We start from the raw sequence: 27,967 nt of genomic DNA, 5'->3' as shown, positions 1-27,967 counted from the left end.
TCACCCCCACCCCCCCCCCCTAATTTGATTACAACTGTGATTGATTATGTCTTGGTCAATCTACTACAACTTAATAAAAAGATTTCAAACAAGGATATTTTTTATTTTAGTAGTCTACACCAACTCAAAATTATCATCATAAACAACAACAACAACACAAGTCTAACATTCACAATTACAACTAAAATAACAAACAATATCCGGATAATTACTATTTGTAATTTAGTTGGCAATAATAATCTACTAATAGATTGTTCAATAATCCAATTAAACACACGTTGTAATTCATATTTGGGAATTCTGATCAATTATTACTATATATTATAATATTTGTATTTTGGATTTTAAATTATACCAATAAAAACTTCAATACTGAGCAAATGGTGATTTATATTAAACATTTTTCATATTAATATATATATATATTGTTTATCAACAGGAAACCTATAAAAATATGAGATTATATATATTTAGTTTATTAGTTCTTCTGGTAATTACCATTTTATGTTCAACAACATTTGTTTATTCAAATGAATTGTAAGTGATTGACAAGAACTTTGTCAAATCTAAAAAATAATATTAATATTAATGATTTATTTTTCTTAGGGAAACTGATCAAGTGGATTCACAAATATCTCGTAAGAATATTATAAATATCTATTCAAAATTATTATTATCTTACTTATAAAATTGTTCATATACTTCTAGAGGCGAGATCTCATAGTTTAGCATACAATCTAAATCAAAATGAAGCCAATTGGCACTCTGCAATTGATAAACAAGCTCAATCTTATGGGTTTCATCGGGGTCCAGGACTACCTATTTATGATTCTTCTGGCTAGGTAAAGATTTAATTAAGATGATAATAATCCTGGAAAAACTATCTCGTCCATAAAATTATTGTTATGACGCGTATACTCTAACAACCAAATATTATTTTCCAAAATTGAGTTGATGATTCAACTTCTATTTAAATAAATAATAATCCAAAAGAAAATTTCTTTCTTATTTAAACAAACTGTTCATGATTCTCAAAACTCACCCCTACAAATGGTTTGATGATCTCCATCAGGCAATTACTGAAACAATATCAACAACAACAATAACAACAACAAAGACACACTAATGGATGGACTATTCACAAGAAAGAAGCCTCCTGCTCAAACTCAAAATGACTCTTCATCATCAACAACAACAACACCAACAGCACCAACTGGTCTCTTTCAAAGTCTAACATTCAAGTCATCCAATAACAACAACAAGCAATCACAACAAACAACAACAACACAACCATCTACACCTCCTCCTCAACAAGTGGTTGTGACAACCGGTGATGAACACTCTGACACTGTTGATTATCATTCACTAAAGAAACGACCAATCAAGAAGATAAAGAATGTCATTACAAGACCTGGACGTGGAACTAGTGATGATAATGATGATGATCAAGATGATGGTGGTCAAGATATATCAATCAATGGTGATGATGAAGAAATTGATGTTATCGTCACTCCACAAACATCACCTTCTCAAACTGTCACTGATTCTTCACATTTGGATACGCACGTCTCTGAACAAGATCATCATTATACCTTGGTCGTTGAACAACAACCCTCAACACTCAATGATCATCATCGTGAACGTGACCCAAACATTGTCGATTCCTCCTCACAAGGGTCACCAATCAGTGCAAACAACAACAACAACAATGACATTGACGACAACCAAAAGGATAATGACGAGAATCAGTTAACTGAAACAATCAATAGATACACTGAAAGACAACGTATATTCAAATACTCAATCGAGTCCATTAAGGATAGTTGTCAAAAGATGTTCTATGAGAGCAAGTCAATCAACACCACACTGGATGACAATGCTAGACGGATCATTGAGTTGGAGGAGGAGCAAGCTAGAGCTGTCGACTCTGACGACTTTGAACTGGCACACACAATCGATGGCCAAATCCAGGAGATAAGGGACATAGACACTGAGCTCAAGAAGAAACAAGTGAGCATGCTGAATATGCAGATGTTGGATGGCGGCGCTGCGGGCGAATCACTGGATACAACGGCACAGCGTTACCGCGAGGAGCTGTCCACGATTGTCGACAACATGACTGCGGTGCGTCTGAAGCATGTGGAGCTGGCACAACAATACCAGGAGCAGGTTGCCAATGATCTCGCCAACCTGGTCGATGAGATTGCCGTCAAGGAGGAGATCGTCAGTCGTGAGCAGAGCCATGTGGAGCTGGACCAAGAGCTGCTCGACAAGAGTATTGCGTCACTGGATGATACGATCGCCGTGGCCACTGAGCCCCTCACCAATGATCGTCTGGCACTGCAGGAGAAGCGCAATGAGAAACAATTGGAGATTGAACAACTGACAAGACTGCTGGATGAGAAGCACCGGGAGCAGGCACAGCTTGACTCTGAGATCAATGACGTGGACGCCAAGATTGAGCAGGCTCGTGGAAAGTTCCACAAAGAGTTCAGCAGAATTGATAAGAAGAAGGCGGACGTTCAGAAGAAGCTGCGGCACATAGAGGTGCTCACCGAGGAGTTGGTCGAGATCAAACAGCAACACGATACCAAGAAGAATCCCAAAGATCATCAATCATTCAAACTCATACAACAAGTGGACCAAGTGATTGATCAGCATTCCACATTCGACAACGACATTACCAACTCAATAACCAGCATCACCGTCCAACAAACAGTCCTCAACACAATCTACAATGATGTATTGGAACATACCGAAACCATTGAGTTGTAAGTACAAGGGCACACTGAATCTTTGAATTGCAATGCCTGACCTTGGATTCATTCCCAATCAATCAAACCAGACTTAATAAGAAGATGGACTCAATCACTTTGAACATTGAAAGCCTACAATCTAGTATTTTGTCAAAGCAAAAGGATAATGGATTGTTGAAGAACTCGATCAATGTGATCATGGAGACGATACCTCAGCTTGAACAATCAAAGAATCAGGCAAAGGATGCCAAACAGTTTGTTGAGGCTGGAAATATATTGAACGAAATCAAGCAGCAACAACAGTTGGTGGTGGAGAAGAAGCAACAGCTGGCAGAGATGCAGAACGCACTGGATGTGGACACCACCCTGGTCACATCACTAAAGGGCGAGTTGGAATCGATCCAAGCTCAACGTCAAGATCACCAAAAAACAATGTATCAACATCTTGTGGCGCATCTCTCCAAACGACAACAAGAACTTCAAGAAGAGCAACAACGTGTTGGTAACATCTGGAGCACGTTCAATCAAGCTGAGCTAGATTGGCTTGACAATCAGTTGGTGTTCATCAGAAAGCAGCAGCAGTTGTGATTAAAGGATAGGTTGGACCATTGGATTGTTTGTTTATTATATACAATGGATTGATTGATTGATTGGGTTGATTGGTTGATGGTCCAAACTACTATGATTGATGGTACAACAAATTTGGATATTCGGAATCCGCAACGATGAACACCTGTCTGTTATCCCTCATGTCTCTCATTGGATGAGGATGATGATGTGTTTCCTCCTCCACCACCACCATTGTTGTTGTTGCTATTGATGTTTGCATGTGAGAATGCAGAGATGGTCTGGTTCATGCTCCACGATGCACCTGGACCATCAACACTACCATATCCTTGCCAATGATGTCCATTGTTTGGAGAGTCATTGCCGCCCATTGGCTGGCCAAGACCACCACCGCCGCCGCCTCCATCGCCCATCATAGACAATGGCATCTGAGGCATGTAGGTTGACATCAACGATGGGTAGGGAGGAGGCTCCAGACGACGGATATCATATGATGGGTGAGAACGTGGAGTCCACATGGCTGTGTTGGGTGACGATGGGTGCATCAGAGGCAATCCTGGTGGCACCATCATGGTCGAGCCGGTCATGTAGGGTGGCATTCCGCCTCCATACAGTGAGCCTGGCGAGGGCACAGGGCCGGGCGGGACGACCTGCGATGTATACTCTGGTCGGTTGATATTTACAGGCGGTATCCTCTTCTTGAAGAGTCTGGGTGAGTTGCGAGACATGTGTGGCGATGTTGGCTCCGGTGAGTTGTTGGTGCTGTTGTTGAGGTTGGATGGTAATGCAAGATGTGGAACGATGTTTGGTGAGCCATTGGATGGTGTCATGTTGTTGTTGTTGTTGTTGTTGTTATTGTTAAGTGATATGTTTGGATTGTTGATTGCTGATGAACCACTGTGCATTGCACTGCCACCTGGAGAATTCAAAGGACTGGTCTCCTTTGACTTATGGTTGACGGCCTTTAGGAATGCCCTGTAAGCCATCTCAATAGTCTCAATCGAGTGATGGTTCAAGAACTGATCCTTGATCATTTTAAACAGAGTATGAGTCTTTTTGTTTGATTGATTGAGTGAGTATTGAGTTAGTGATTGTTTATTTGATTGAGTGGATAGTAGTACTTACATCATCCTGATCAATGAATGATATCAATCCACGTGAAAAGTACTCATAGTCTACGGCAGTCCAGTTGGATGGCATGGCAGACAATACTGATTCTTTGTACAATTGTGCATTCTTTGCTTGTGCTGCTGTTATTGATACAGTCTCTCTCTGTTGTTGTTAAATGAGTGAATGAATGTAAGTAAGTACCATGGTCAATGTCATCAAACTATAAACTAAACTTACCTTTCTTTTGAAGTTTGGAGAGTTTTGTCCAGAGGAGTTCATGGATGATGATGATGTGAATGGATTGATTGGTATGATGGAACCGGGTGAGTTGGTGTGGAATGAGTTGTTGGATGAGAGCAGTGATGGACTGTCAATGTCATCGCCATAGTCCTCACGTAGCCACTCGTCATTGTTGCGATCGTCCTTGTCAAAGGACTCTCTGTTCTCCAGCTTCCTCTGTCGCTCGCGATCAATGCGCAGAAAGTACTTCTGTGCGTGTGTGCGCACCTGTGTCGCATTCCTCGTGCCGACAAAGTTGGCGATGGACTTGACGTCGCGATGGCCAAACTTGCTGAGCGCCTCCAGGAAGCGGTGATGCTCCTCAGGCGTCCAGTAGCGACTCTGTTTCTTCTTCTCGGCCTGGCGCTCCTGCTCGTACTTGGTCAGTTGGTGTTGCAGGCCGTCGATGGTCTCCTTCTTGCGATTGATCTCCTCCTCCAGGAACTGGATGCGGCCAATGAATCGCTGTGTCTGCTCGTAGAGTTTGACGTCCATCTGGTCGTCCTCCATCGGATCGATGCAGTACCGACTGCTGCCGCCACTGCCTCCGCTGGCATAATGGTAATTGCCATAAGCTCGAAACAGAGGTGAGTAGCTGCTTGGTGGTGTGGATGCTGCCATCTCATGATACACCATCTCTTGTTGTGATGGTGTATATGCTTTTAACATTGGATTCATTTATGTATGTATGTGTATAGTTTATATTATTTACAGTTACTGGATTATTTGTTTGTTTGAGTATGATTGATTGACTGGTGTGGAATTATTCCAATAATTAATTATTTGGTTGATTGATAATAAATTATTTAAATATTAATAATAAATACAATGGCTGATTAATTGATTGTTTGGTTGATCTCGATATATTGTACAGGCGAGTTGGAAAGTCAATTGAGGAGCCTAAGGCTGGATCTCAATAGTGATGCAGGGTATTTGTAGAAATACAAGTTTGGAAATTAGTAGTTGTTTGATTGATCTATTATGGTTATAAATATATAAATATAAATAAATTATTAGTTGATGTGTGATTGATTGAGTGATTATTGAGATTGTTCGGAATTAGTCCTGATTGGTTCCAATCCTAAAAGGAATCCGAAAAAAAAAATACAAATAATAATAATATGTGATAATCCAACAATTAACAAAGGATTGAGGAAGAGGAGATGGAACACAGTTAGTTGGTTGCGTTGAAGTTGGTTGGTTGATTGGTTGATTGGTTGATTGGTTTGGTTTAGTTAGTTGGTTGACTGTTTGGAAGGTAGTAGTGTGCCGTGCCGTGTGCCGATCAATGATTTGTTTGTTGGAGGCCCAAGGTGTCAATCGACATTCAGTGGTGTGTGATAAGTTGGATGGATGAGGAGGTCGAGCCGGGGTGGAAACGGCAAGGCAGGGCAAGGTTGTATGCAAATAGAGGTAGGGGTTGTATTTGTACTATTGCTGTTGTAGCTGGTTATTGCTACTGCGCTGCTTTTTTGTGGCGATGTATGTGGCCACAAGAGGCCTTGGGATGGAAAGATATGAATATGTTTGTTGTTATTGTTGTTGTGTGTTTGATTGATTGATTGTTTGTTGTTGTTGTAATTGTAGTTGTGACTGTTGGTGTGGAAGCAAATAGGGGACATGTGTTACTGCTGATCAAGTAATGTATTTGGTTGGTTGGTTGGTGATTTAGAGTGTGTGTGTGTGTTTGACCTCCGCAGAGCCCTCGACAAAAGAGCCCGCCTTTGGACCAAGGGCGGAGGAAAGGGTAGGGTTGTACATGTGTTAAGCACTCCAAGATTGATTGGTGGTGTGTGTGTGTGTTTGTGTGTATGTATGTATATGTGTGTAATGTTGACCTGATTAACAACTAAGATGATTGTGCCCATCTTTGCTGATCACTTGTGGGGTGTGTGTGATGAGTGTGTGTTTTTGCTTGATGGATGGCCCTTTGACATGCCAAGGGTTTCGGAACATTGGTGTGATGATGTGCAGGTAGTCAGCTAATGGTTGGATTGATTGGAGGTGTATGTGCGAGACAGAGAGTCGCGGACCATTGGTTCAAGCACGCTCTGCAGAATCTTGCTGATTGTGATTCGTTCCATTGATGTGGAAGCGGGGAGGCCCTGGAATCTAACTTGTGGTGCAACCTGGGTACACTCAATATCAATCAGGTCAAGTCCATCTGGTATGTCCTCCGCTGATGGTGGTGCTGATGGTGACTGGTGCTCGATGCTCGATGATTTGAAAATTGTAATACAAAGAAAGATATTGTGTATTTCGTGCCCCTTTATCGATGGTGATTCGAATCAACTTGATCACCTTTAAGTCACATACTTACAAATAATACAACTGTTTATTGATTGATCATTGTATACTATGTTTTGTCTGATTGATTTATTGATTGATTTAATGATTGATTGATTGATTGATTGATTCATTCATTCATTCATTGATTGATTGGTAATGTCACTTTGACTCATGATCATGGATAAGTAAGTACCAACCCATTGCCAACAAAGTCCCAAATCCCATGGATGAATGAATGTATGAATATGGAGATGTTAGGTCAAGGGTGCAAGGCCTTGGCAACTTGTAAATGGACATTATACTAGAATGGATGGATGATGGTGGAATGAATAATAGAGGGTACTATTAGTATCGCCGATGCTACAACTCTATGACCATCATGATGTTATTAGTTGTTGCCCACAAACAAGGCCTTGTTGTTGGCCCCTTTAAATGTAACGTCTCTGCAAAAGAGATATTTTTGATTACAACCAATCAAGCGTGACGTGCCCTTGAGATTGATCATGATCACGTGTTCGATAAGCAATGATCACCCATTCATTCATTCACAGTGATTGATTACCTTATTAGTACAACTTGCTTGTGGATTCAAACATTCAAAATTATTGTACAAGGAGGTGTTTGTTGTTGTTTAGTCGTTGAGGGAGGATGTTCCAAAAGTCCAGTCTGGAATCATTTTGAATGGATATGTAATAATAACAAACAAATAACTAAACTATTAGTGTGGTAATAATAAGATGTGTGGAACAATCCTCTGGATCTAGGGTCATAACTTATTGATCGCCATAAGTGGACTAATATCACTCAATTTAAAGGAATGATCATGAGTCTGACCGTGTGTCCAAAACAAAAACAAGGTCGAAGTACAACAAACAATCAATCACATCATTTCATCTTGTATGAACAGATGTGATAGGCCAATGCTGCCTTTCAGGGGAGGTCACTTCTCACCTTCAACAATGAAGTCAAACAAGAACTTAATTAATTATATTAACTTGTTTTGAAGATTTTTATGTTTTGATTGTTTTTGGGACCAAGTGGCCCACCTTCACCACAAAAGAGGCCCAACATCACCACAAAAGCACTCTCTGCTCACCTGATCAGACGAACGTCGTTCACACTCATCCCAATCAATCAGTCCTCAGACCTTACTCTGGTCCCTCTGTTCTCTCTTCTCTTCTCTCGACCTGTTCACACAAATATACAACTACACACACATAAATATTATATATAATAAACTTCTTCTATATCCCTTTACACCAAAACCACAACAACAATATATAATATGGATTCTCAAGTCGTCAAGTCAACCGTTGCCTTCTTGCAAGACAACGTCACCAAGATCCCAGGTGCCCAGAAGATCATCGACAACAAGTTTGTCCGTGAGAACCCAGTCGTTGCTGGTGTTACCGCCGTCGCTGCTGGTCTCCTCACCGCCAAGACCATCGCCAAGATCGTCAGAGGTACTGAGAAGAGATACAACTTTGCCGCCATCCCCGTATGTCCATCCATCCCAAACAATCTCCTCACACAACACACACAAACAGACGACTAACACTGGAATCATTCCAATCACCCCCTCTCCCACCCACACCCCACTCAATCAATCAATCAATCCAATCAATCAATCAAATGATGGATTACAGAACATGACATATGAGGAGGAGATTTATGATGTTGCTTGCATTGGTGCTGGTCCAAGTGGATCAACTCTTGGCTACTTCTTGGCTCGTGAGGGAAGAAAGGTCGCATTGTTGGAGAAGAAGAAGTTCCCACGTGACAAGTTCTGCGGTGACGCCGTCGCCACCATGGCTCAGGACATCCTCCGTGAGATGGGTGTGATGAAGGAGCTCGTCGACGAGAACCTCGGCCACTTTGCCCAGAACGGAGGTTTCGTCTCGCCAAACGGCAACAGCTTCATCGGTAACTCGGCCAAGGAGATGGCTCGTGATGCCAAGTACAACCGTGGTGCCGTCATCGCCGTCAAGCGTATCTACCTGGACGAGAAGATCGCCAAGGCCGCCAAGCGCATGGGCGCTGAGCTGCACGAGAACACCACCGTCCAGGAGGCCAAGTTCGACCGCTCCACCGGTCTCTGGACCATCCAATGCTTTGGTTCCGAGGACAACGTCCCAGTCACCTTCCGTGCTCGTTGCCTTGTCTGTGCCGACGGTTCGCCATCAGCCACCGCTCGCCAGCTCGGCTACGTCAACACTGAGCCAAACGGAGTTTGCTCGCGTGCCTACGTCAAGAACAACACCACCTTCCCATACGATGGTGTCGTCTTCTACCCCAAGTCATTGCTGCCAGGTTACTGCGCCATCATCCGTGAGGCCCGTGACGAGCTCAACTATCTGGCCTACATCATCCCAGGTGGTGAGGCCAAGAACGAGGATCTCCACCGTCTGCACCACGAGTACATCGAGAAGGACCCATTCATCTCCAAGGCCCTCGGCCCCAACCCAGAGATTGAGCGTATGAAGGCCGCCCCACTCCGTCTCGGAGGAATTGAGAAGTCGTTCGACGACCATCTCATCATCATCGGTGATGCCGCCGGTTTCATCGACCCATTGACTGGAGAGGGTATCCAGTACGCCATGGAGAGTGGCAAGATCGGTGCCCAGTCCCTCATCAAGGCCTTTGCCGAGAAGGACCTCAGCGCCCAGTCTCTCAAGAGATACCAGGACGCCTGGATGGCCCGCTTCGGCCACGAGTTCGGCGTCTCCATGACCATGTCGCTCTTCCTCTACAGGTTCCCAATCGTCCTCGATGCCGCCGCCACCCTCATCGGCAAGAGAGGCAGCCGTTTCCTCGCTGAGTGGGCCGCTGTCATGACCGGAGTTGAGCCAAAGACCTGGTTCCTGCGCCCAGACGTTGGACCATTCATCTTGCTCGAGATCTTTGGAGAGTGCTTCCGTCGCGTCTTCAACAAGAAGAACACTTCAATCGACAATGCCACCTCATACTAAGTTAATTAGTTAGTTTGTTCAGTTGCCTACACCTACATACCTACAACACGCGCGCGCCAACCTTACTTGATTAATAAACCCCCTGCCACCAGGAGGACACGGACGAGAGAGTCCAACGGGAGGACCAGAGAATGCACCCAGTCTTCATAATGTCGACACACTAGCAGTGTGCTACATCGAGACGTGCATTCTTCAGACACATTCACCTCCTTCTCCCGCCAACCTCTCTCGTCTTGTCACCTCTGTTTTAACTTACCCTTACCCTTGCCCTCGCCCTCGCCCTAACCCTAACACAAACTTTAACTTTAGGTAACATGTTCATTGAGTTGCGTTGTTGTAGAATGTCTTGATCTTGTTGGCATTGGCAACGGCTAGTTGGTACTCGGACTGGCGTAACTCTCCTCCCATGAACACTCTGGTGTTCCTGTATTGCATGGTAGAGTCAAGCTTGACACGACCAGATAGATGTATCTCGTTAACCTGCAACTCTCTTACTATCTTTTTGATGTTACGCTCTGATACACCACCTCCTGGCATTACAATCATCGATGAGTTACGTTGCTTGACCAACTCTATCATCTCCTTGATCGTATCAATACCCTCCATGACAGATGACTCCAAGCCAGATGTCAACAGTCTGTCAATATTTCCAATTGACAACAGGTCCTCTATTGCTTCGCGATGATCCCTACACATGTCTTGAGTATGTGTCAGTCAGTGAATGAGTGAGCAAGCGAGAGAGGTAGCACATACCAACAGCACGATGAAAGGTGATGGAGAGTGGCTTGGCATGTTCGATCAACTCCTTTGTGGTGGCAATGTCGATGGTGCCAATGGGCGTGAGGGCACCAAAGACAACACCATGGTAACCTAGTTGCTTGGCTTGAGTGATGTCGTGCTTCATCAACTCGATCTCGTCGCGTGTATAGTGGAAGTCACCTTCCCTTGGTCTGATCATCACATTGACCGGTGTATCTGGTAGCTTGTCACGAACAATCTTCATCAGTCCATAACTTGGTGTGAGTCCACCCAAGAACAATGCAGAGCACAACTCCAAGCGTACTGCGCCACCCTCCACAGCCTCAATACATGATGCCAAGCTGTCAACACATATCTCTATGCCCAATGCCATCCTAAATATATTATATATATATTTGTTTGTTGTTATAAGTTATGACAATGATGGAGCGTGTGAAGTCAGAACTTGAAAGACGACTCTTCGGTCGGAGTCAGTGAGTGGGGGTAGGTGGTTCCCAGGATCGGGATCACAACTTCACAAGTGGGATCAATCCATAATCTTTGTTATGTAATTGTACGAGTATTCGACTAACACCACGATCAGTATGAATGAGCGAACAAAAGGTCAACAATTATCTGTTTGATCAAAATGGTGTTTTTCAAACATTCACAAAAAATCAGCAAAGAGCTATCACACCACAACAACGTTGTTGATGGGTTTGGGAGGTGGGATGGTCATCAATCGCTTGATCCAAAACTCTCCACTCTGTTTCAATCAAACATTTATTTATTGTTGTTGTAATAATAATTAACTTAACTTATTCTATTGTATTACTACTACTACTATCACAATTTAATAATCAATCAGGATATATCATTAAGTTTGATCAAACACAGTGTTCAGATTACAACTAACTCTAATCAATCAGATTAAATAGGTAAGTACATTTATATATATTTCAGTCATTGCCCATTTATCTTAAACACACACACACGAACACGAACACAAACACACAGATAGATTTATAACCCTTTGTTGTTGTCTATAGACTATATGCCATCACTACCCCTTCTTCTCATCCAAGTACTGATCTAAAAATGATCAACCACCCCCCAAACGACACACAAACAATCAATCAAACACACACTCTGACACACTTTATAGATAACAACTTTAAAGCTTGTGAGACAGTGTGACCGAACCTACACCCAGGCCGATCATCTTGTTTGTGTCTCCTTCCTTCCTTCACTCCCCTTCAATCATTCCATCAATCAATCAATCAATCAATCATTCACTTACTCGCTTTTATTATTTGTTATAAGGGTTGTATATCGCGCGCGCACATCATTCATTCATTCATACATTCACACTATCCTTGGGAATCAAAGAATCGATCCTTTTCTCTCTAGCGCAAGCATCAATCATATATTTATTAGTACTATATTATCAGATATCTTATCTTATCTTATCTTGATTTATTATTTATTTATTAATATATATATATATATACAGATAAACTAACTAGTTATTACTCTTCAAAGAATAGATAGAGCACAAGTGAGTGAGGTGCCAAATCATGAAGAATCTAATCAAGGGTAGTATAACTTCAAATCTTCAAAAGACTTATGATGTTGGTTCACAATTGGGAGCGTATGTATACATATACTAATCAATCAATCAATCAAACATTAGTCTAACAATGACAATGACAATTATCATGATAGTGGCAAGTTCTCAGTTGTAAGATCAGGAACAGAGAAGAGCACTGGAAAGCAATGGGCATTAAAGATAATGAAGAGGAATGTAGTGGATGAACAGACTTTGGTTAAGGAGGTCGAGATAATGTTGGATGTAAAGCATACGAATGTGATTGCACTTAAGGAGGTCTACGAGACTGACAGCGATGTGATCTTGATCTTGGAGCTGGTCACTGGTGGCGAGTTGTTTGACAAGATCGTCGAGCGCAATAGTTACACAGAGGAGGATGCCTCCAAGCTGATCAACACGCTGGTGCGCGTCATCCAATATCTTCACACAAAGGACATTGTTCATTGCGATCTCAAGCCTGAGAACCTGCTCTACTCTGACAACTCTGATGCCGCCATCATCAAACTGTGCGACTTTGGTCTGTCGCAGCGATGTCCACAAGGCACTACATTGCGCTCACTCGTCGGTACCGCCACCTACATGGCGCCCGAGATCAGTTCATTCTCTGGCTATGGAAAGCCAGCAGACATGTGGTCAGTTGGTGTTATAATATATATATTGTATGTATTGTTGAACGTTCATGTGTCTTTGACCTCGATTCTAACTCATCCCCTCCATTAGGCTCTGTGGATTCCCTCCATTTGATGAGACCACTGGTTGGAACTTGGAGTTCCCATCACCAGAGTGGGACAACATCTCTGACTCTGCCAAGGACCTGATCAAGGCTCTGCTCACAGTTGATCAACACAAACGTCCAACAGCAGCACAAACCCTTAAGCATGTTTGGGTATCAGTATGTTATCTCTTTGTCCATTCAAACAAACAAGTAGGTGTCATCCCTACTAACGACCAATCAATCAATCAATCAAATAGGGTATCACTGCTGGCAAACAATCTATTATTGGTACATTGAAGACGTTGAGGGAGTTCAATACACTCAGGAGGACTGGTACAACGATGGGTCACAACAAGACGCCTTCAAGAGGCACTGTATTCGAATTGTTCCCATCGTTGACTCCATCAAAGGATGGTGCCAACGACACATCTTCATCTCCTGCAGCCACTCCAACCCGTGCGCCAATCCCCACGGCAGCATCACAATTCGAGCTGAGGAGCACTTCAGCTGCATCATCATCTGTACAAACTACGACTACATCATCATCATCCACTACAACAACATGGCAACAAGCATCAAAGCCAACAACTGTACCAACATCATCCACAGCGTCAGCAACAGTCTCGACGCAATCCACCACTGCCACATCCGCGGCGAATTTGGTAGACCTGACGACACAGTCTAGGTCGTCGGCTGATAACAGTCCTTCATACGAATCAGTCAACAATAACAACAGCAGTAATATAAGTGGAGCTGCTCAATTGGACATTGGAAGTGGCGACAAGAACAATAACAGCAACAATAACAACAATGCCAACATCGACCTGCAGCCACAGCAACAACAATGTAGTATTAGTATAACAGAGTCAGCAGAGTCAGCATCGGCAACATCATCACCACCAATCGAGAATGGAACTGGCAGCAGCAGTGGCAGTATATGCAACAGACTGGTGAACAGTGTTAAGATATCAAGCAGCAACAGCAGTAGCAGCAATGATCTGCTTAAGGAGCTCGACCAGGAGACGACTACCTTCCAGGAGACACTCAAGAAGCAGTTGATGAACTCGCTGGAGACGGACAACTACGACACATCATCCGACTCGTCAACACCATCAGATGGCGGACATGACCGCTCGGGATCTGTCGTCTCGCCCGACGTCATTGTCCAGGGCGTCGATATCTTTGAGAGCGAGAAGCAGCGTGCGTTGCTGGCCGAGCAGCTGCAGCAGCAGAAGGAGGTGAGCGCCAGGCTCCAGAAGGAGCTGGACGACCTGCGAAAGGCGACGTCTGGCAACAACAACAAGTTCGAGGTGATGATGTCATCTTCACTGTCGGCCGCGTCAATAGCAGGCGGACTCTCAATCACGACGTCCGGCGGCAGTGCCAACAGCAGCGACAATGAGGGCAAGTCGCGCGACAAGTCAAAGTATGGTGTGGATCGCATCGTGTTGGACCTGCAGGCAGAGTTTGACAGGCTGCAGCTACCCAAAGACGTGACGGACAAACTCTACAGCACAATGGCAGGATACAGGTCCAAGAACCAGGAGCGATCCATGAAGCTCCAGTTGGAGAAACAGAAGGAGAAGTACAAGAAACTGAAAGCACAGATGAAGAAGGCTCAGAAGTAGGAGGTCAAGCGGGCGAATATTATTACATCATAAACCTACTTTGAGAATATATATTATATTATCCATGTGCTGTGACATTCTTTCCAAGGCTACCTGTTGGGCGACCAACTTTCCAATATTAAGTTGGTGATCTTTTATTAAAAAGATGCAAGATTCAGATGGAGAAGTTGAGGGTGGAGTTCCAGAAAACACTGGAATTGATGGTGGTAATACATAATGATTTAATACCAGATTATTACATTATTACATTGATGGTAATAGTAAAGTGTTTTTGATATAACACGACATTGGGAATCCACCTGATCAATTCGATCAATTGCCCGATATAAAATACATTATATTAATTTTATATTATAATTTAATATCATTCAAAGTTGTGTATTAGTATCGGTACCTATTTATGTTGAATCTAAATGATCTTTGAAAATAAATGTGGATAAATATTTTATAACATCTCCTATTCGGGATTGATTCCTGTTTAACCTTTTTACAAGTTAATATTTATATGTATTGATTATAAATTTATTGATCATTACAATCCAACAAGAACCCACAATAACCCCCACAGTGGTTAATAGCGAGTCAATAAATCAGATCAGATTATTATCTCCTTTATAATTGGTTGAAAATATATATTTTTATTACTATTATTATTTATTTAATTTAATGGAATATTAAATTTATATATTTTTCTTTCCTTATAAATAAATTACACAATCACTCAATTAATAAATCAAACAACAAACTATCAATCTAGTATTCCATATCAACTTTATAAAGATACCAATATAATTTCTAAATATGATTTCTGTTAACAACAACAAAGGACAATTAAGTATTACACTTTTTCTATTCTTTGTTCTTTATGTAGGAGTAACAATTTCCCAACCTATCTCTGGTCAAAGTTTCACGACTACTGGTACGATAAGTCAACTAATTGGTTTAGTTACTCCACCATCAAGTGGTAGCACCATTCCAAGAGTTGAGACTGCTATCACAGGTAATCTCATGACAACAACTGGAAATGTAAACGTAGGACCTGACCAAACCAGTCCTTTGGAAAAACCAAAAGATCATCCATCTCTACTCAAACTAAATCTTCATGTCCAATAATAAACATCAAAGGGTATTGAACCCTACCCTTGCCCTTACCCATGTCTTCACATGTTTGGATGTGTCACAACAATAGAATATAGAGATAGAGAGAATGAGATGTAACAAGAGTTATAATAATGTTATAAATATTCAAACAGGAGTACAGGTTGAGGAGGAGGAGTTATTGATTCAGTGGAGATTGATCAATATTACTCGTTAATATCACCAAAGAAACAAAAATACTATACGTATGGAAGTACGTATATTGTTCCAACATTATCGAATTTAATAATAATACCAGTAGTAGACAAATTATGATTATTATTCTGTTGTTAAATTACATTTATTCCCAGTTTGTAATCATGAGACAACGACCCAGCTGGGTGTTTGGACAATCTACTTTATTATTAATATATATATTTATCAAAGATTGATTTGTAGAATACTCCTATCTATTGTGAATGGTCATTTCATATCAGTGTAGAAGTTGGCTTGAAGTGAGGAACATTTCTAATAGATCTCCATTATTATAAAAGTTATTCATTTGAATTACTGCTACCAGCATTTCTTTGAAAGGCAGGAGAAAACGAGTTTGATTGTATTATTATTACATGATCAATGTTGTCAATATCTCCATAAATGTTAACATTATTTGACTGTTGTAAGTTATTAGCCATTTTACTATTTGCATTCACATCTAAGTTGAATATGAATATTAATATTAGCTATTAATAATTTAAAAGATATATATATCTTCTTACCAATTTCTGATTCAACTCTTTTATTCTCCCTGAAAAAAACAACGTTATTATTAATATTATTATATATTAACAATAAAACTTGTTTAACATACCTTGTTGGTTTATGATGATTTGGGCCCGAGTTTTCAATGTTCTCATAAACAGACCCTAAGTAGGATTGGTTTATCAGTAAGAAATAAAGTTAAAATAGAAGATTTGATAGTAAATTACCTGATCCATCCCCATCATCTACACTTCCCATTTGTTGAGAATAATTGATTGATCTATTAACATTTTAGATATTAAAAATAATAATAATGTTAATAGATGTTATCTCTACCTATTACAAACTTGAATAATTCGACCAATGGATACTTACTGTTCCTCTCCTTTAATAAAAGGAATTGAAATAGCAAATATTAGGGCAACCAGAACTATTAGTAAGTTGATAAAAGATATTTTCATTTTATTTTTTTTGTAATATATTTTAATATTCATATAATAATAATAATCTGTATCGTGATTAAATTAATTGATGGATTGGATCTTGGATCTATAAATCCCCCACTCTTTTGTAATTCAACCCAAGTGGATATTTGTCAAGGTCTACTACACATTACCAATTATTGAATATCAATTTTGATCAAGATATGAATACACCAACTTGTCTTTGATCATTCATATCTATCACCTTCTTTTCAACTAGGGAAGATTAGAACCAGTGCCCGATAATGTGCGTGGGTGTCAATCTATTATTATTCACCTCTTTTGTTTAATAGATTCCAATATCAAAGGTATCCAAGAGCAGAATAGAACTGAATTAAGGCAGGTGTTTAGCAACACTCACCTAGGAGGTGGATGCGATTAAGTAGGAGATCGATACCACCAGTTCACAAACATTTACATCATAGACAATAATGTCACCTTCTTCCAACACCATTTATCAAGAAATATAGAAATGTCTTTCCATCATTTATTATAATTATTTGATTTCAATTGTATTGAATCAATAGATGATAGAGTTAGTAGTGATAGATAGACTAATACCCATTTGTAGAAGGACAGGATAGGATAGGTCCAATAAGATTGATATTTTTTGTTGGGGGCATGAGGACCACCATCGAATTATGACCCTTGGTCTGGACACCTGTCTGTCCATTGATGGGCAGGTAGATGTAAGGTTAGCATAGTAGTACATTATGAGGTCATACTAGTTGGATGGACATCAACGGTTGACTATTTATCTATTATCGAAAATTGATACAAACAATCATTCAATCAATCAATCAGAAATGAAAGTTGTACAACTATTTGTTATTGTTGCTTTGATAACATTGTTTGTCTGTTCATCCAATGGTCTTCAGACTCTGAGGAATTGTAAGAACTACTGGCCAACAGCGTATGTTATCCATCCAACAATCTAAAACAACTATGCAAGGGAACTAACATCGATTTTGATCAGTACCAATCCCAATCCTCAATTGTTCTACGAGTACCTACCTCCAACATTTGGAAACGGTACCGCTGCACCAGTGATCATCTTCTTGCATGGAGTTGGCCAGGGTGGCACCTACCCACAGGATGTGGTCAGGATACTTGGTGTGGGACTGGCAAAGTTGATCGATACTGGTGGATGGCCAGCCAACTTCCCATTCGTTGTCCTGTCTCCATGGCACACATCGGGATGGCCTGATGCCATCACCGTCCAAAGCACACTCGAGGCTCTGCCATCGCTCTATGGCAACAAGGTTGACTTGACCAGAGTGTACGTCACGGGCTTGTCTGCAGGTGGTGGAGGCACCATCCACTTCCCAGGTTTGAGTCTTGCCAATGCCAATCGTATCGCAGCCGTTGTACCCATCGCCATTGCTTGGTATGACAAGAAGTTCTTTGCGCCGATGGCCAACAGTGGTCTGCCCTTCTGGGGATTCGCCAATGAGTATGACAGTCCTTTCTATAACATCACTGGTACTGTCACCAATGCATTGAACGGTCTGGGTATCAATCCACCGGCAAAGTTCACTGTTTACAAGAAGACCAGTGGACATGGTGGCTGGGATCAAACATACAACCCAGTCAACAATGTCAATGACATCTATTCATGGATGCTCAAGTACTCTACAACCAATCGTTTGCCTCCTACACCAACTACAACTACCTCAACTACAACTATATAACTACATGTCTACATCTATACAGACTATCAGAAGTAAAGTTTTTAAAATGATTGACCCATTTTGGGCATTCTGACAAACTGGTTGTCGACATTCATTGACACCTATTTACAAGAACATGTACATTGACATAAGATGGTACAGTCCATGCGAAGGTAACATGAGTTCATTGTTATAATGGGTAACTTTGATAATGAACTAGAGGATCAAGCTAGGAGTTCACCAACAAGAGTAGTATATCAATCAAAGGAAGGAGATGTCTATCTTCTCGAGTACAGCCAGGGTCTTGATAGCCACGATGCCACTGCCATTGTAGTGGACATAGGAGGCGAATCTAACGAGCAATCAATCGTAGGAATAGAGCTCCACCTCGGAGTCAATCTTCCGCATGAAAATCGTATCGTTGGACCTAGGTCTCGAAATGTGGCCATCAAGCTTAAGAAGGACATCCTTGTCGGCTGGAGATTGATCGGAAGGATCACCAATGACTATCACCAAGGCAACCCCCTGCATTGGTCGGTAGGTCTCATTGAGGCCAATGGGCGCTGGTTCCAAGAGTTTATCAGTACCCCGCGAGGCGACCTCTGGAGCTCCTAATGCAACAACAGCCAACAATATTCCAGGTGCCTTGCGTCCCAGCTCAAGCTCAATTCGCCAGCAGACATCTCTGTAGCTGGGGATGGAGACATGATTGAGCCAGTGATAGTGGACCTGGCAACATAAATAAACAACTCTCGAGAATCATCAACATTTTCAATCATTGAATCACTTCTTTAAGAACAAACATAGAGATACACAATGAGCGAGGATCATTCACATCAACATGAACATCACGAAGGTGATGAACACCATCATCATCACCATCATCATCATGGTGATCATCATCATCATCATCATCATCATGATCACAGTCACAGTCACCCATCAACAACTACGACATCGACAACAACTACCAACTGGAGAGATAATGGAATAAGAGTTGTAAAGGCCAATCAATTGGATAGTAATACTGCTCAAACACCTGGTATGAATAGAGCTGCGGCGATCAGTGCTGCTAGCGTCGGCGCAAAGAAGATATGGGCAGGCACTGTGAACATATTGCCCGATGCAAAGACAGGTGCACATCATCATGGTGAACTGGAGAGCGTCATCTATATCATCAAGGGGCAGGCTAGATTGCGCTGGGGCGAGCACTTGGAGTTCGTTGCTGAGGCCGGTCCCGGTGACTTCATCTTTGTGCCTCCCTTTGTCCCCCATCAAGAGATCAACGCCAGCACTGACGAGCCTCTCGAGTGTGTTCTGGTGCGCAGTGACAACGAGGCCGTTGTCGTCAACCTCGACATTGACGCCGTCGAGAACCCAGAGAAGGTCTACTGGGTAGATCCCATCCACAAGCATCCCGAGCAACCATGTCAATCGACCACAACCAATCCCAATCCTCCACCAGCTGCATCATCGCAATAAGATATATATATATATATAAAGATAGATTGATCGATCAATGTACAGTACAATAGAAGAAAGGAATGATGAATGGCTACATCTTTGTTCAGCTGAATGGAATGAGATCGCCCATGAGGTCGCCATTGCCGACGTCCTTGTCCCAGTCAGGCACGTAGAAGAACACGACAGAGTAGCGTGAGTGTTGTGTCTGGTATGGATTGAGGACGACGCGATGCATGGTGTTGAGGTAGACTCCATTGCTTAGTCTTTCCATTATGTTGCCAGTGTTGACGAGTATGGCATCTGGTACAAAAGGTGCGTCAATCCACTTGTTGGCATCATTGGACCATAGCTGAAGGCCACCAGTGCCTTCGTTCTGTATCAGTAATGTCACAGTACTTAGATCGGCGTGCTCCTTCATTCGGACTGACGTTGGTGTCGCCACATCAGTCGGCTTTGTTTGACTTGGACAATAGTGTTTAAGCTCCATTGTATGATCGTTGTTGTTGTGAAGGTGGACGAAGTGATCGCGAGGCAGTCCCAATGACAGAGCAATGGTCTCAATGATGAGTCGAGATGTCAATGTGCATGCGTTGTAGTATTCATTCATGTCTTGTCTGAAGGTGTCGTTCGAGGTGGAGGTGGACGGCCATTGGTTCGGTTGACAATGCGCCAGTGATTGATACTGTCTGGCAGAGGTGATGCCGAATCGTTTCTTATAGTATTCCTTCTTAAGTGTCCATGGTGTATGTTGGTCGTTGCCCATCAAGAACGCTTCGATGTAGTCGTCAGTCTTGTTACTTGTAGTGTTCTGCTCCTCAAGATTCTCATCCAATGTTACGCTCTCACCATAACCAACGCCTTCGAATCTGTAGTAACCTCTTGTGTTCTCTGCACTCTGAGCAAACTGTTGCTTCTCGCTCATTGGCATATCAAACAATCGTTTGGTCTGCTCCAACGTATGTCGCTTCAATACATCAGTGATTGGCGTGTTCTTCAAATACATGAAGCCAATCTTTGTGCCGGCATTGAGTATCTTTGCCCCAAGCGAGGAGAAAGTCTTGTCAGCTACTGTCATGCATTCCATCCATCGGTCAATAGCCTATCTGCATACCTACCTGTTTGGCAATGGATTGCACTGATGTTGAGTCATGATGTTGGCTGTCGTTGGAGACAGCGGCAGCAAAGTCAATCACAGGTATAGTGACCTCGTTTTTTGTTGTTGTTGTTGTTGTTGTTGTTGTGTATCCTCTCGCGAGGTTAGTTCCAACATAGTAGTAACCTCTTGTACAACTACTTAGTGCTCTTAGTTGTAACATGTATCTGTAGGTTCAACTTCAAGAATGAATGAATGAATGAGGTGTTGTTGCAAGTCAACCAAGTTTATTTGAAATGAGTGAGCGATGAATGAAGTTCAAACGATCAGGAATGAATCAATCTGCATTATCATACATGCTGCCTCGGTGGCTAGCTGTAGGATGGACTTCTTCTGATCCAATAGTTCAAATACACGTTGTTTGGATAGGTCCACAATCAATTCCTGTTGTTCCAATGACATCCCATAAGAGGAGTTGGCACCAAGACTACACTTGTCATCTTCTTCATACCGTTTGATCAATGTCCATAATAGTCCATTATTGCCAATGTCCAACCCTGCATTCTCGATCAATGTCGTTGGTATCGATAATAATGATGTGATCCAACCTTTCATTGCCATGTCGTGCATCAACTCGTTCGATGATGGATGTTGCTGTTGTTTGAGTAGTTTGGTGTACAGTTGGAGCTCGGTCACTCCACCACCGACCAGTATCTTGGGATTGTCCAGACTGTTGGCCAGTACACTTAGACAGTCCCTGGCGCACTCCTCTGCATCGCGACACATCTGCTCAGAGCCACCACGTATCAACATTGTCTGAATGGCGCTCTGAATGTGATCGCAGCCCTCTAAGAATGTATACCTGGCATTATCGTTGCCAATGATCTTCTCGTGCATCTCTGTAACATGTCCAATGTGAGTCGGTACCAGACGTTCGAGTGATGAGCTGATTGTGGCGCCACATGCCAATGCCACGCGTTCCAGCTCCTCGCCACTGACCCATGATAATGCTGATATGCCCTCTTTGGCCAGAGACTCGTTGACAGATGGGTCGATGCCCCATTGACACACAACAAGCTTGACGTCGAGGGCCTTTAGACAAGATACAACCTTGGCGGCATAGTCTTGAATGTAGGCGAGCATAGACTGCATCTCCTCTGGCGACGACAGGTGTAGGGTGTGCTTGGTAGTCGGGGTCGGTATCTCCAAGGGGAACGACACCACCGCCACGCGCACATCGTTGAGCACTTTGGGCATGGCATCACTCGAGAGGAATCGTCTCAGGACCACGCCTCTGATCAATCTCGTATCCGACAGTTGTCCGCCCTCCACTCTCACAATGCCAATCCATCTCTGATGGTCCACACTTTGTTTGCGAAGGAATGGTAGTAGCTCCACTTGTGTCTGTTGTTCCTTGGTGTTGTTGCCACGACGTGCCAACCTGCTTGCGGCCAACCATTGCACAGCGTCAATGCACAGGCGTGTTAAGGGCTTCTTCCAATATGCGATCGATTTAGAGTTGAGCGCACACTCTCCAAGGTCCTCCAATGTCACATCATTGGCAGCATCGATACTAATGGCCATAGTATCCAACATGGTGAGTGCACTACTCATCGCATGTTTGAATGCTCTGGCCACCACTGATGGATGTATTGATCGCTCAACAATCAGATTGTAGGCACTCTGACACATGGCACCAATCATCACAACAATAGTTGTCGTGCCATCACCAAATGCCCTATTATGATCTCCACAACAACCAATGATCAACTCCACAATTGATTGATAGCCAAGTCTATTCATACTTGATTTGGAGTTGAACCTCGCTCCATCATTGGTATCTTCATCGTCCTCATCCTTGTCGATGTCCTTGTTTTTGTCAAGTAGCATCATATCACGATTTGATATAGTGCCATATGAGTTTGTCTGTCTTGATAGACTCTTGATTATTGTCCAACCATCGTTGGTGACAGAGATGACACCATTCTCATCGACGATGAGCTTGTCACCTCCACAAGGACCCAATGATAACTTTACAATTGATGTTATTGCAATAGCACTTATTAATGACCATCTATTATTTGATTCAACATCTGTTATATCTCTTTCAATATGTTGTATTAACTTATTATTATTATTACTCATGTCATTGTTATTGATAGATTGATTGAATGAACTTGAGTGTTTCTGGGTCTTTGACACAAAAACGAAGATGAAGCGCCAACTTTGTAGATTATTGTTGTTCATCGTTATTAGTGTATACATGTAATATTTGAAGAGCCGACTTCAACATACACTATGACATCATCAACATCAACAACAACACATATAGGTGGATCATTGGATGACCTCTATGATGAATCAAAGTTAACAGACAATATCAAAACAATAGAGGTAAGTAATTGATTGATTGAGTGATAAGTGACAATGAATGAACGAATGACTGACTAGTTATGATAATGTAGGAGAAATGGAAGCTGGTACCAGCATTCCTGAGGTGCAGAGGGCTGGTCAAACAACATATAGATTCATTCAACTACTTTATCAACGTAGAGATCAAGAAGATCGTTAGAGCGAACGAGAGGATAACAACAGAGGTCGACCCAACATTCTATGCAAGGTATAGTTTATTGATCGATTGAATGAAAGAACAAATGAATGATAACTGACTCATTGATTGATTGATTGATCACACAGGTTCACAGATATATCAGTAGGAGTACCAGGATTGATTGAGGAGAACTATGAGTCGGTGTCGGTAACACCTCAAAAGTGTAGACTGAGGGATATGACGTACTCGGCACCGATAACAGTCAATATGGAGTATACTCGTGGCAAACAGGTGGTCGGAAAGAAGAATGTCACCATTGGTAGAATACCAATCATGTTGCGCAGTTCAAACTGTGTGCTCACCAACAAGACACATGAGCAAATGGCTACGCTGGGAGAATGCCCACTCGACCCTGGCGGCTACTTCATTGTGCGTGGCAACGAGAAGGTCATCCTCAACCACGAGCAACTGTCCAAGAATCGTATCATTATCGAGACTGACTCCAAGGGCCAGACTTGCTCCACGGTCACCTCGTCGACACACGAGCGCAAGTCACGTACAGCGATCTTTATGAAGAACGACCGACTCTATCTCAAGCACAACACATTCTCAGAGGACATCCCTGTCGTCATCTTCCTCAAGGGCATGGGAGTCGAGACCGACCAGGAGGTGGTGCAACTCGTCGGCTCGGACGAGATCTTCCTCGACGCCATCTCCTTCTCGTTGGAGGAGTGCAACAAGTGCAAGGTGCACACTCAGACACAGGCGCTCGACTATCTCGGCGCCAGGATCAAGTCCGTGCGTCGGCCCTGGTCCACCATGGTCAAGAAGTCCAAGTCGGACGAGGCCAAGGACATCCTGGCCGGTGTGGTCCTGAACCATGTGCCCGTGCGTCGCTACAACTTCCGTCTCAAGGTGATCTACGTGGCGCTGATGATGCGTCGCATCATCATCGCCTCCAAGGACAAGTCGGCCATGGACGACAAGGACTACTACGGTAACAAGAGAATAGAGTTGTCAGGCCAGCTGATATCGCTGCTGTTTGAGGACCTGTTCAAGAAGTTCCAGGCCGAGCTCAAGAAGGCCACGGACCAAGCCATCCTCAAGCCCAACCGTGCAATGCCCTTTGACTTTGCCTCGCTCATCCGTACCGAGACGCTCACCAATGGCTTTGTGCACGCCATTTCGTCTGGTCAGTGGAACCTCAAGCGTTTCAAGATGGAGCGATCAGGTGTGACACAGGTGCTCTCGCGTCTCTCCTTCATCTCTGCGCTGGGCATGATGACGAGAATCCAGTCACAGTTTGAAAAGACGCGAAAGATCAGTGGACCGCGTTCGCTGCAGCCATCACAGTGGGGCATGCTCTGCCCCTCTGACACGCCAGAAGGTGAGGCATGTGGTCTCGTCAAGAACTTTGCCCTGATGACTCACGTCACGACAGATGAGCCTGAGGGCCCATTACTGCGTCTGGCCTACAACCTTGGCGTTCAGGACATCCTGCTGATCACTGGTGAGGAGCTCAACTCTAGGACAGCCTACCTGGTCTTCCTGAACGGTCAGATCATTGGCATCCACAACTCGCCCGCCCTCTTCACTAACACACTGCGCAGGATGAGACGCGCTGGCAGGATCAGAGAGTTTGTGTCCATCTGCAAGAACGACGCACACAAGACTGTGAGCATTGCGTGCGACGGTGGCCGTCTGTGCCGCCCCATGATCATCGTGGACGAAGGCGTTCCACGCGTCAAGCAGTACCACGTCGAGGAGCTCAAGGACGGACTACGCACATTCGACGACTTTGTGCGCGATGGACTCATCGAATATTTGGATGTGAACGAGGAGAACGACTCATTCTTGGCATGGAACGAGAAGGCGATCGACGCGAGCCTTACTACACATCTCGAGATTGAGCCCTTCACACTGCTGGGCTGCGTCTCTGGCCTCATCCCCTATCCCCATCACAACCAATCGCCACGTAACACCTACCAATGTGCTATGGGTAAGCAAGCAATTGGTGCTATTGCATACAATCAACTGGCGAGAATAGACACTCTGCTCTACCTGCTCGTCTACCCACAGCGCCCACTCTGCCAGACCAGAGTGCTGGAGCTGGTCAACTACGTCAAGGTACCGGCTGGTCACAACGCCACAGTGGCCGTCATGTCATATTCTGGCTACGATATCGAAGATGCCCTCGTAATGAACAAGGCATCACTGGACCGTGGATTTGGCCGCTGCATCGTACTGAAGAAGCAGGTGTCGGCCGTCAAGAGATACGCCAATCAGACATCCGATCGTATCATGCCGCCATCAGCCGAGTCATCGCGACAGCCCAAGTTCGCGCTGCTCGACGAGGACGGACTAGCCAAGCCAGGCGAGCTGGCACAGAAGGGCCAGGTGCTCATCAACAAGTACTCGCCCATCAACACAGTGGACATTGTAGCCAACTCTGACAAGATCCCCGACTCTGCATACAAGGCCTCGTTCACAGCCTACAAGTACGAGAACCCTGCATTCGTCGACAAGGTCATGCTGACGACCGGTGACGACGACCAGCTGCTCATCAAGCTGTTGATGCGCTCCACGCGTCGTCCCGAACTGGGTGACAAGTTCTCCAGTCGTCACGGCCAGAAGGGTGTGTGCGGCATCATCGTCAAGCAGGAGGACATGCCCTTCACCGACCTGGGCATTTGTCCAGACATTATTATGAATCCGCACGGTTTCCCATCTCGTATGACCATTGGAAAGATGATCGAGCTGCTGGCGGGCAAGGCCGGAGTGCTGCGCGGCGGCTTTGGCTACGGCACGTGCTTTGGTGGCGACAAGGTCGAGGACATTAGCAAGGTGCTGATCTCCAAGGGCTTCAGCTATGGAGGCAAGGACTACGTCACATCAGGAGTGACAGGCGAGCCACTACAGTGCTTCATCTTCTTTGGACCAATCTTCTATCAGAAACTGAAGCACATGGTTATGGACAAGATGCATGCGCGTGCCAGAGGACCCACAGTGACACTGACGCGTCAGCCTACTGAAGGTAGAGCGCGAGGTGGAGGTCTTCGTCTCGGAGAGATGGAGCGTGATTGTCTCATTGGCTATGGCGCCAGTGCACTGATCATGGAGCGATTGATGATCAGTTCAGATAGATTCACAGTGTACGCTTGCAAGAAGTGTGGATTCCTTGGCTACGAAGGATGGTGTCAGTATTGCAAGTCCACATTGAACGTTTCAACACTCCAGATACCCTATGCCTGCAAGCTACTCTTCCAAGAGTTGCAAGCAATGAACATCGTACCAAAATTAAAGCTGGAAGATGCTTGATCATTCATTTAAAAAAACACTTTATTATAATAACTCTAAAAGGGATCGATATGGCACCCAGCTAGGTTGCCCTACACGTATTTAAGAACTATCCCTACGACTACTCCAGCGGTTATTCCTCCAAGAATGTTGGTAAATAATCCTGAGAGACATGGGGTCCTGTCAACAAATTGGATAAATGACTTGACAGTTCTTGCGAAGACGGACGCCTTTAAATGTGTACTCCCCTTGGTACGATATCCAGTATTGAGAATTTACTTCAATGGATGAGTGATCTTGGCCATTTCCAACTGAGAGTTTGGCTAGAATGATAAGGTTAGTTCTTGTATACAAAGAATTAATCGACTAAATTGTTATACTTACAAACTTTGAGGCTATCTCTGAAGTATTTGATCCTATGAGCTTCAGATAATAGGAATAACTTGGTAACCTCAAAGGGCGTGAGGTTAGCAATAGCATCCTCTTTTTCAGCTGGAGTGAAGTCCTGCAAGGACTGGATAAAGACAGCCATTTGTTCAAGTGACATATTGAAGAGTGAATATAAAAAATAATATATATACTATAAAATTAAAATTCAACTGGTTGATTGATTGAAGAATGATAGAGATAATAATGGTCAGAATAAGTATATATATATCAATTGAATATTAATATAATTTATTATTAAATAGTTATAGATCAATAAGAAAAATATTAATAATTATTTTTTTTGGTGTGAGTTTATCATTCTCTGGATCCTCCTTTGACTTGGGGTCTTGAGCACCATAGTTCTTTCCAATTTCAATTGGACCTCCATCAACAAATGGATGAGGATGTTGATTTTTTAACATCCTCGGAAGTTAATACGAAGTTGTCTTATTCTTCATTGTTTGATTGATTAATATGAGTAT

The 27,967-nt window shown here is 43.3% G+C and overlaps 12 protein-coding genes across 12 annotated transcripts; 6 read left to right on the top strand and 6 right to left on the bottom strand.

The window, feature by feature from the left end:
• Positions 1-1,125: 1,125 nt before the first annotated feature.
• SAMD00019534_107340 (hypothetical protein) lies at positions 1,126-3,344 on the top strand (the record flags this gene model as incomplete). Its single annotated transcript, XM_012894169.1, has 2 exons — positions 1,126-2,771; positions 2,846-3,344. 2 exons carry the CDS (start codon positions 1,126-1,128, stop codon positions 3,342-3,344), a joined length of 2,145 nt encoding a protein of 714 aa, XP_012749623.1.
• Positions 3,345-3,496: 152 nt separating this feature from the next.
• SAMD00019534_107330 (hypothetical protein) lies at positions 3,497-5,390 on the bottom strand (the record flags this gene model as incomplete). The annotated part of the gene is made up of 3 exons (XM_012894168.1): positions 3,497-4,375; positions 4,449-4,595; positions 4,671-5,390. The coding sequence occupies 3 exons, from the start codon at positions 5,388-5,390 to the stop codon at positions 3,497-3,499; spliced, it is 1,746 nt and encodes a 581-aa protein (XP_012749622.1).
• A 781-nt stretch (positions 5,391-6,171) lies between these two features.
• SAMD00019534_107320 (hypothetical protein) lies at positions 6,172-6,561 on the bottom strand (the record flags this gene model as incomplete). The annotated part of the gene is made up of 1 exon (XM_012894167.1): positions 6,172-6,561. A coding segment is annotated over one exon (390 nt), but the record flags the coding sequence as incomplete, so codon positions are not given.
• Positions 6,562-8,286: 1,725 nt separating this feature from the next.
• SAMD00019534_107310 (hypothetical protein) lies at positions 8,287-9,970 on the top strand (the record flags this gene model as incomplete). The annotated part of the gene is made up of 2 exons (XM_012894166.1): positions 8,287-8,499; positions 8,648-9,970. 2 exons carry the CDS (start codon positions 8,287-8,289, stop codon positions 9,968-9,970), a joined length of 1,536 nt encoding a protein of 511 aa, XP_012749620.1.
• Positions 9,971-10,658: 688 nt separating this feature from the next.
• SAMD00019534_107300 (hypothetical protein) lies at positions 10,659-11,120 on the bottom strand (the record flags this gene model as incomplete). Its single annotated transcript, XM_012894165.1, has 1 exon — positions 10,659-11,120. A coding segment is annotated over one exon (462 nt), but the record flags the coding sequence as incomplete, so codon positions are not given.
• A 1,165-nt stretch (positions 11,121-12,285) lies between these two features.
• SAMD00019534_107290 (hypothetical protein) lies at positions 12,286-14,660 on the top strand (the record flags this gene model as incomplete). The annotated part of the gene is made up of 4 exons (XM_012894164.1): positions 12,286-12,359; positions 12,434-12,976; positions 13,038-13,209; positions 13,290-14,660. The coding sequence occupies 4 exons, from the start codon at positions 12,286-12,288 to the stop codon at positions 14,658-14,660; spliced, it is 2,160 nt and encodes a 719-aa protein (XP_012749618.1).
• A 3,127-nt stretch (positions 14,661-17,787) lies between these two features.
• Positions 17,788-18,672, top strand: SAMD00019534_107280 (hypothetical protein; the record flags this gene model as incomplete). The annotated part of the gene is made up of 2 exons (XM_012894163.1): positions 17,788-17,894; positions 17,958-18,672. The coding sequence occupies 2 exons, from the start codon at positions 17,788-17,790 to the stop codon at positions 18,670-18,672; spliced, it is 822 nt and encodes a 273-aa protein (XP_012749617.1).
• Positions 18,673-19,014: 342 nt separating this feature from the next.
• SAMD00019534_107270 (hypothetical protein) lies at positions 19,015-19,594 on the bottom strand (the record flags this gene model as incomplete). The annotated part of the gene is made up of 2 exons (XM_012894162.1): positions 19,015-19,342; positions 19,455-19,594. 2 exons carry the CDS (start codon positions 19,592-19,594, stop codon positions 19,015-19,017), a joined length of 468 nt encoding a protein of 155 aa, XP_012749616.1.
• A 101-nt stretch (positions 19,595-19,695) lies between these two features.
• Positions 19,696-20,133, top strand: SAMD00019534_107260 (hypothetical protein; the record flags this gene model as incomplete). The annotated part of the gene is made up of 1 exon (XM_012894161.1): positions 19,696-20,133. One exon carries the CDS (start codon positions 19,696-19,698, stop codon positions 20,131-20,133), a length of 438 nt encoding a protein of 145 aa, XP_012749615.1.
• Positions 20,134-20,218: 85 nt separating this feature from the next.
• On the bottom strand, positions 20,219-21,190 carry SAMD00019534_107250 (hypothetical protein; the record flags this gene model as incomplete). The annotated part of the gene is made up of 1 exon (XM_012894160.1): positions 20,219-21,190. The coding sequence occupies one exon, from the start codon at positions 21,188-21,190 to the stop codon at positions 20,219-20,221; it is 972 nt and encodes a 323-aa protein (XP_012749614.1).
• Positions 21,191-21,526: 336 nt separating this feature from the next.
• On the bottom strand, positions 21,527-23,101 carry SAMD00019534_107240 (hypothetical protein; the record flags this gene model as incomplete). The annotated part of the gene is made up of 1 exon (XM_012894159.1): positions 21,527-23,101. One exon carries the CDS (start codon positions 23,099-23,101, stop codon positions 21,527-21,529), a length of 1,575 nt encoding a protein of 524 aa, XP_012749613.1.
• A 405-nt stretch (positions 23,102-23,506) lies between these two features.
• SAMD00019534_107230 (hypothetical protein) lies at positions 23,507-27,077 on the top strand (the record flags this gene model as incomplete). The annotated part of the gene is made up of 3 exons (XM_012894158.1): positions 23,507-23,602; positions 23,674-23,828; positions 23,906-27,077. The coding sequence occupies 3 exons, from the start codon at positions 23,507-23,509 to the stop codon at positions 27,075-27,077; spliced, it is 3,423 nt and encodes a 1,140-aa protein (XP_012749612.1).
• Between the last annotated feature and the right edge of the window lie 890 nt (positions 27,078-27,967).

This window comes from Acytostelium subglobosum (genome assembly GCF_000787575.1).
Source record: "Acytostelium subglobosum LB1 DNA, scaffold: scaffold28, whole genome shotgun sequence".
Taxonomy (NCBI): Eukaryota; Evosea; class Eumycetozoa; order Acytosteliales; family Acytosteliaceae; genus Acytostelium; species Acytostelium subglobosum.
This window is presented reverse-complemented; position numbering and strand designations above follow the sequence as displayed.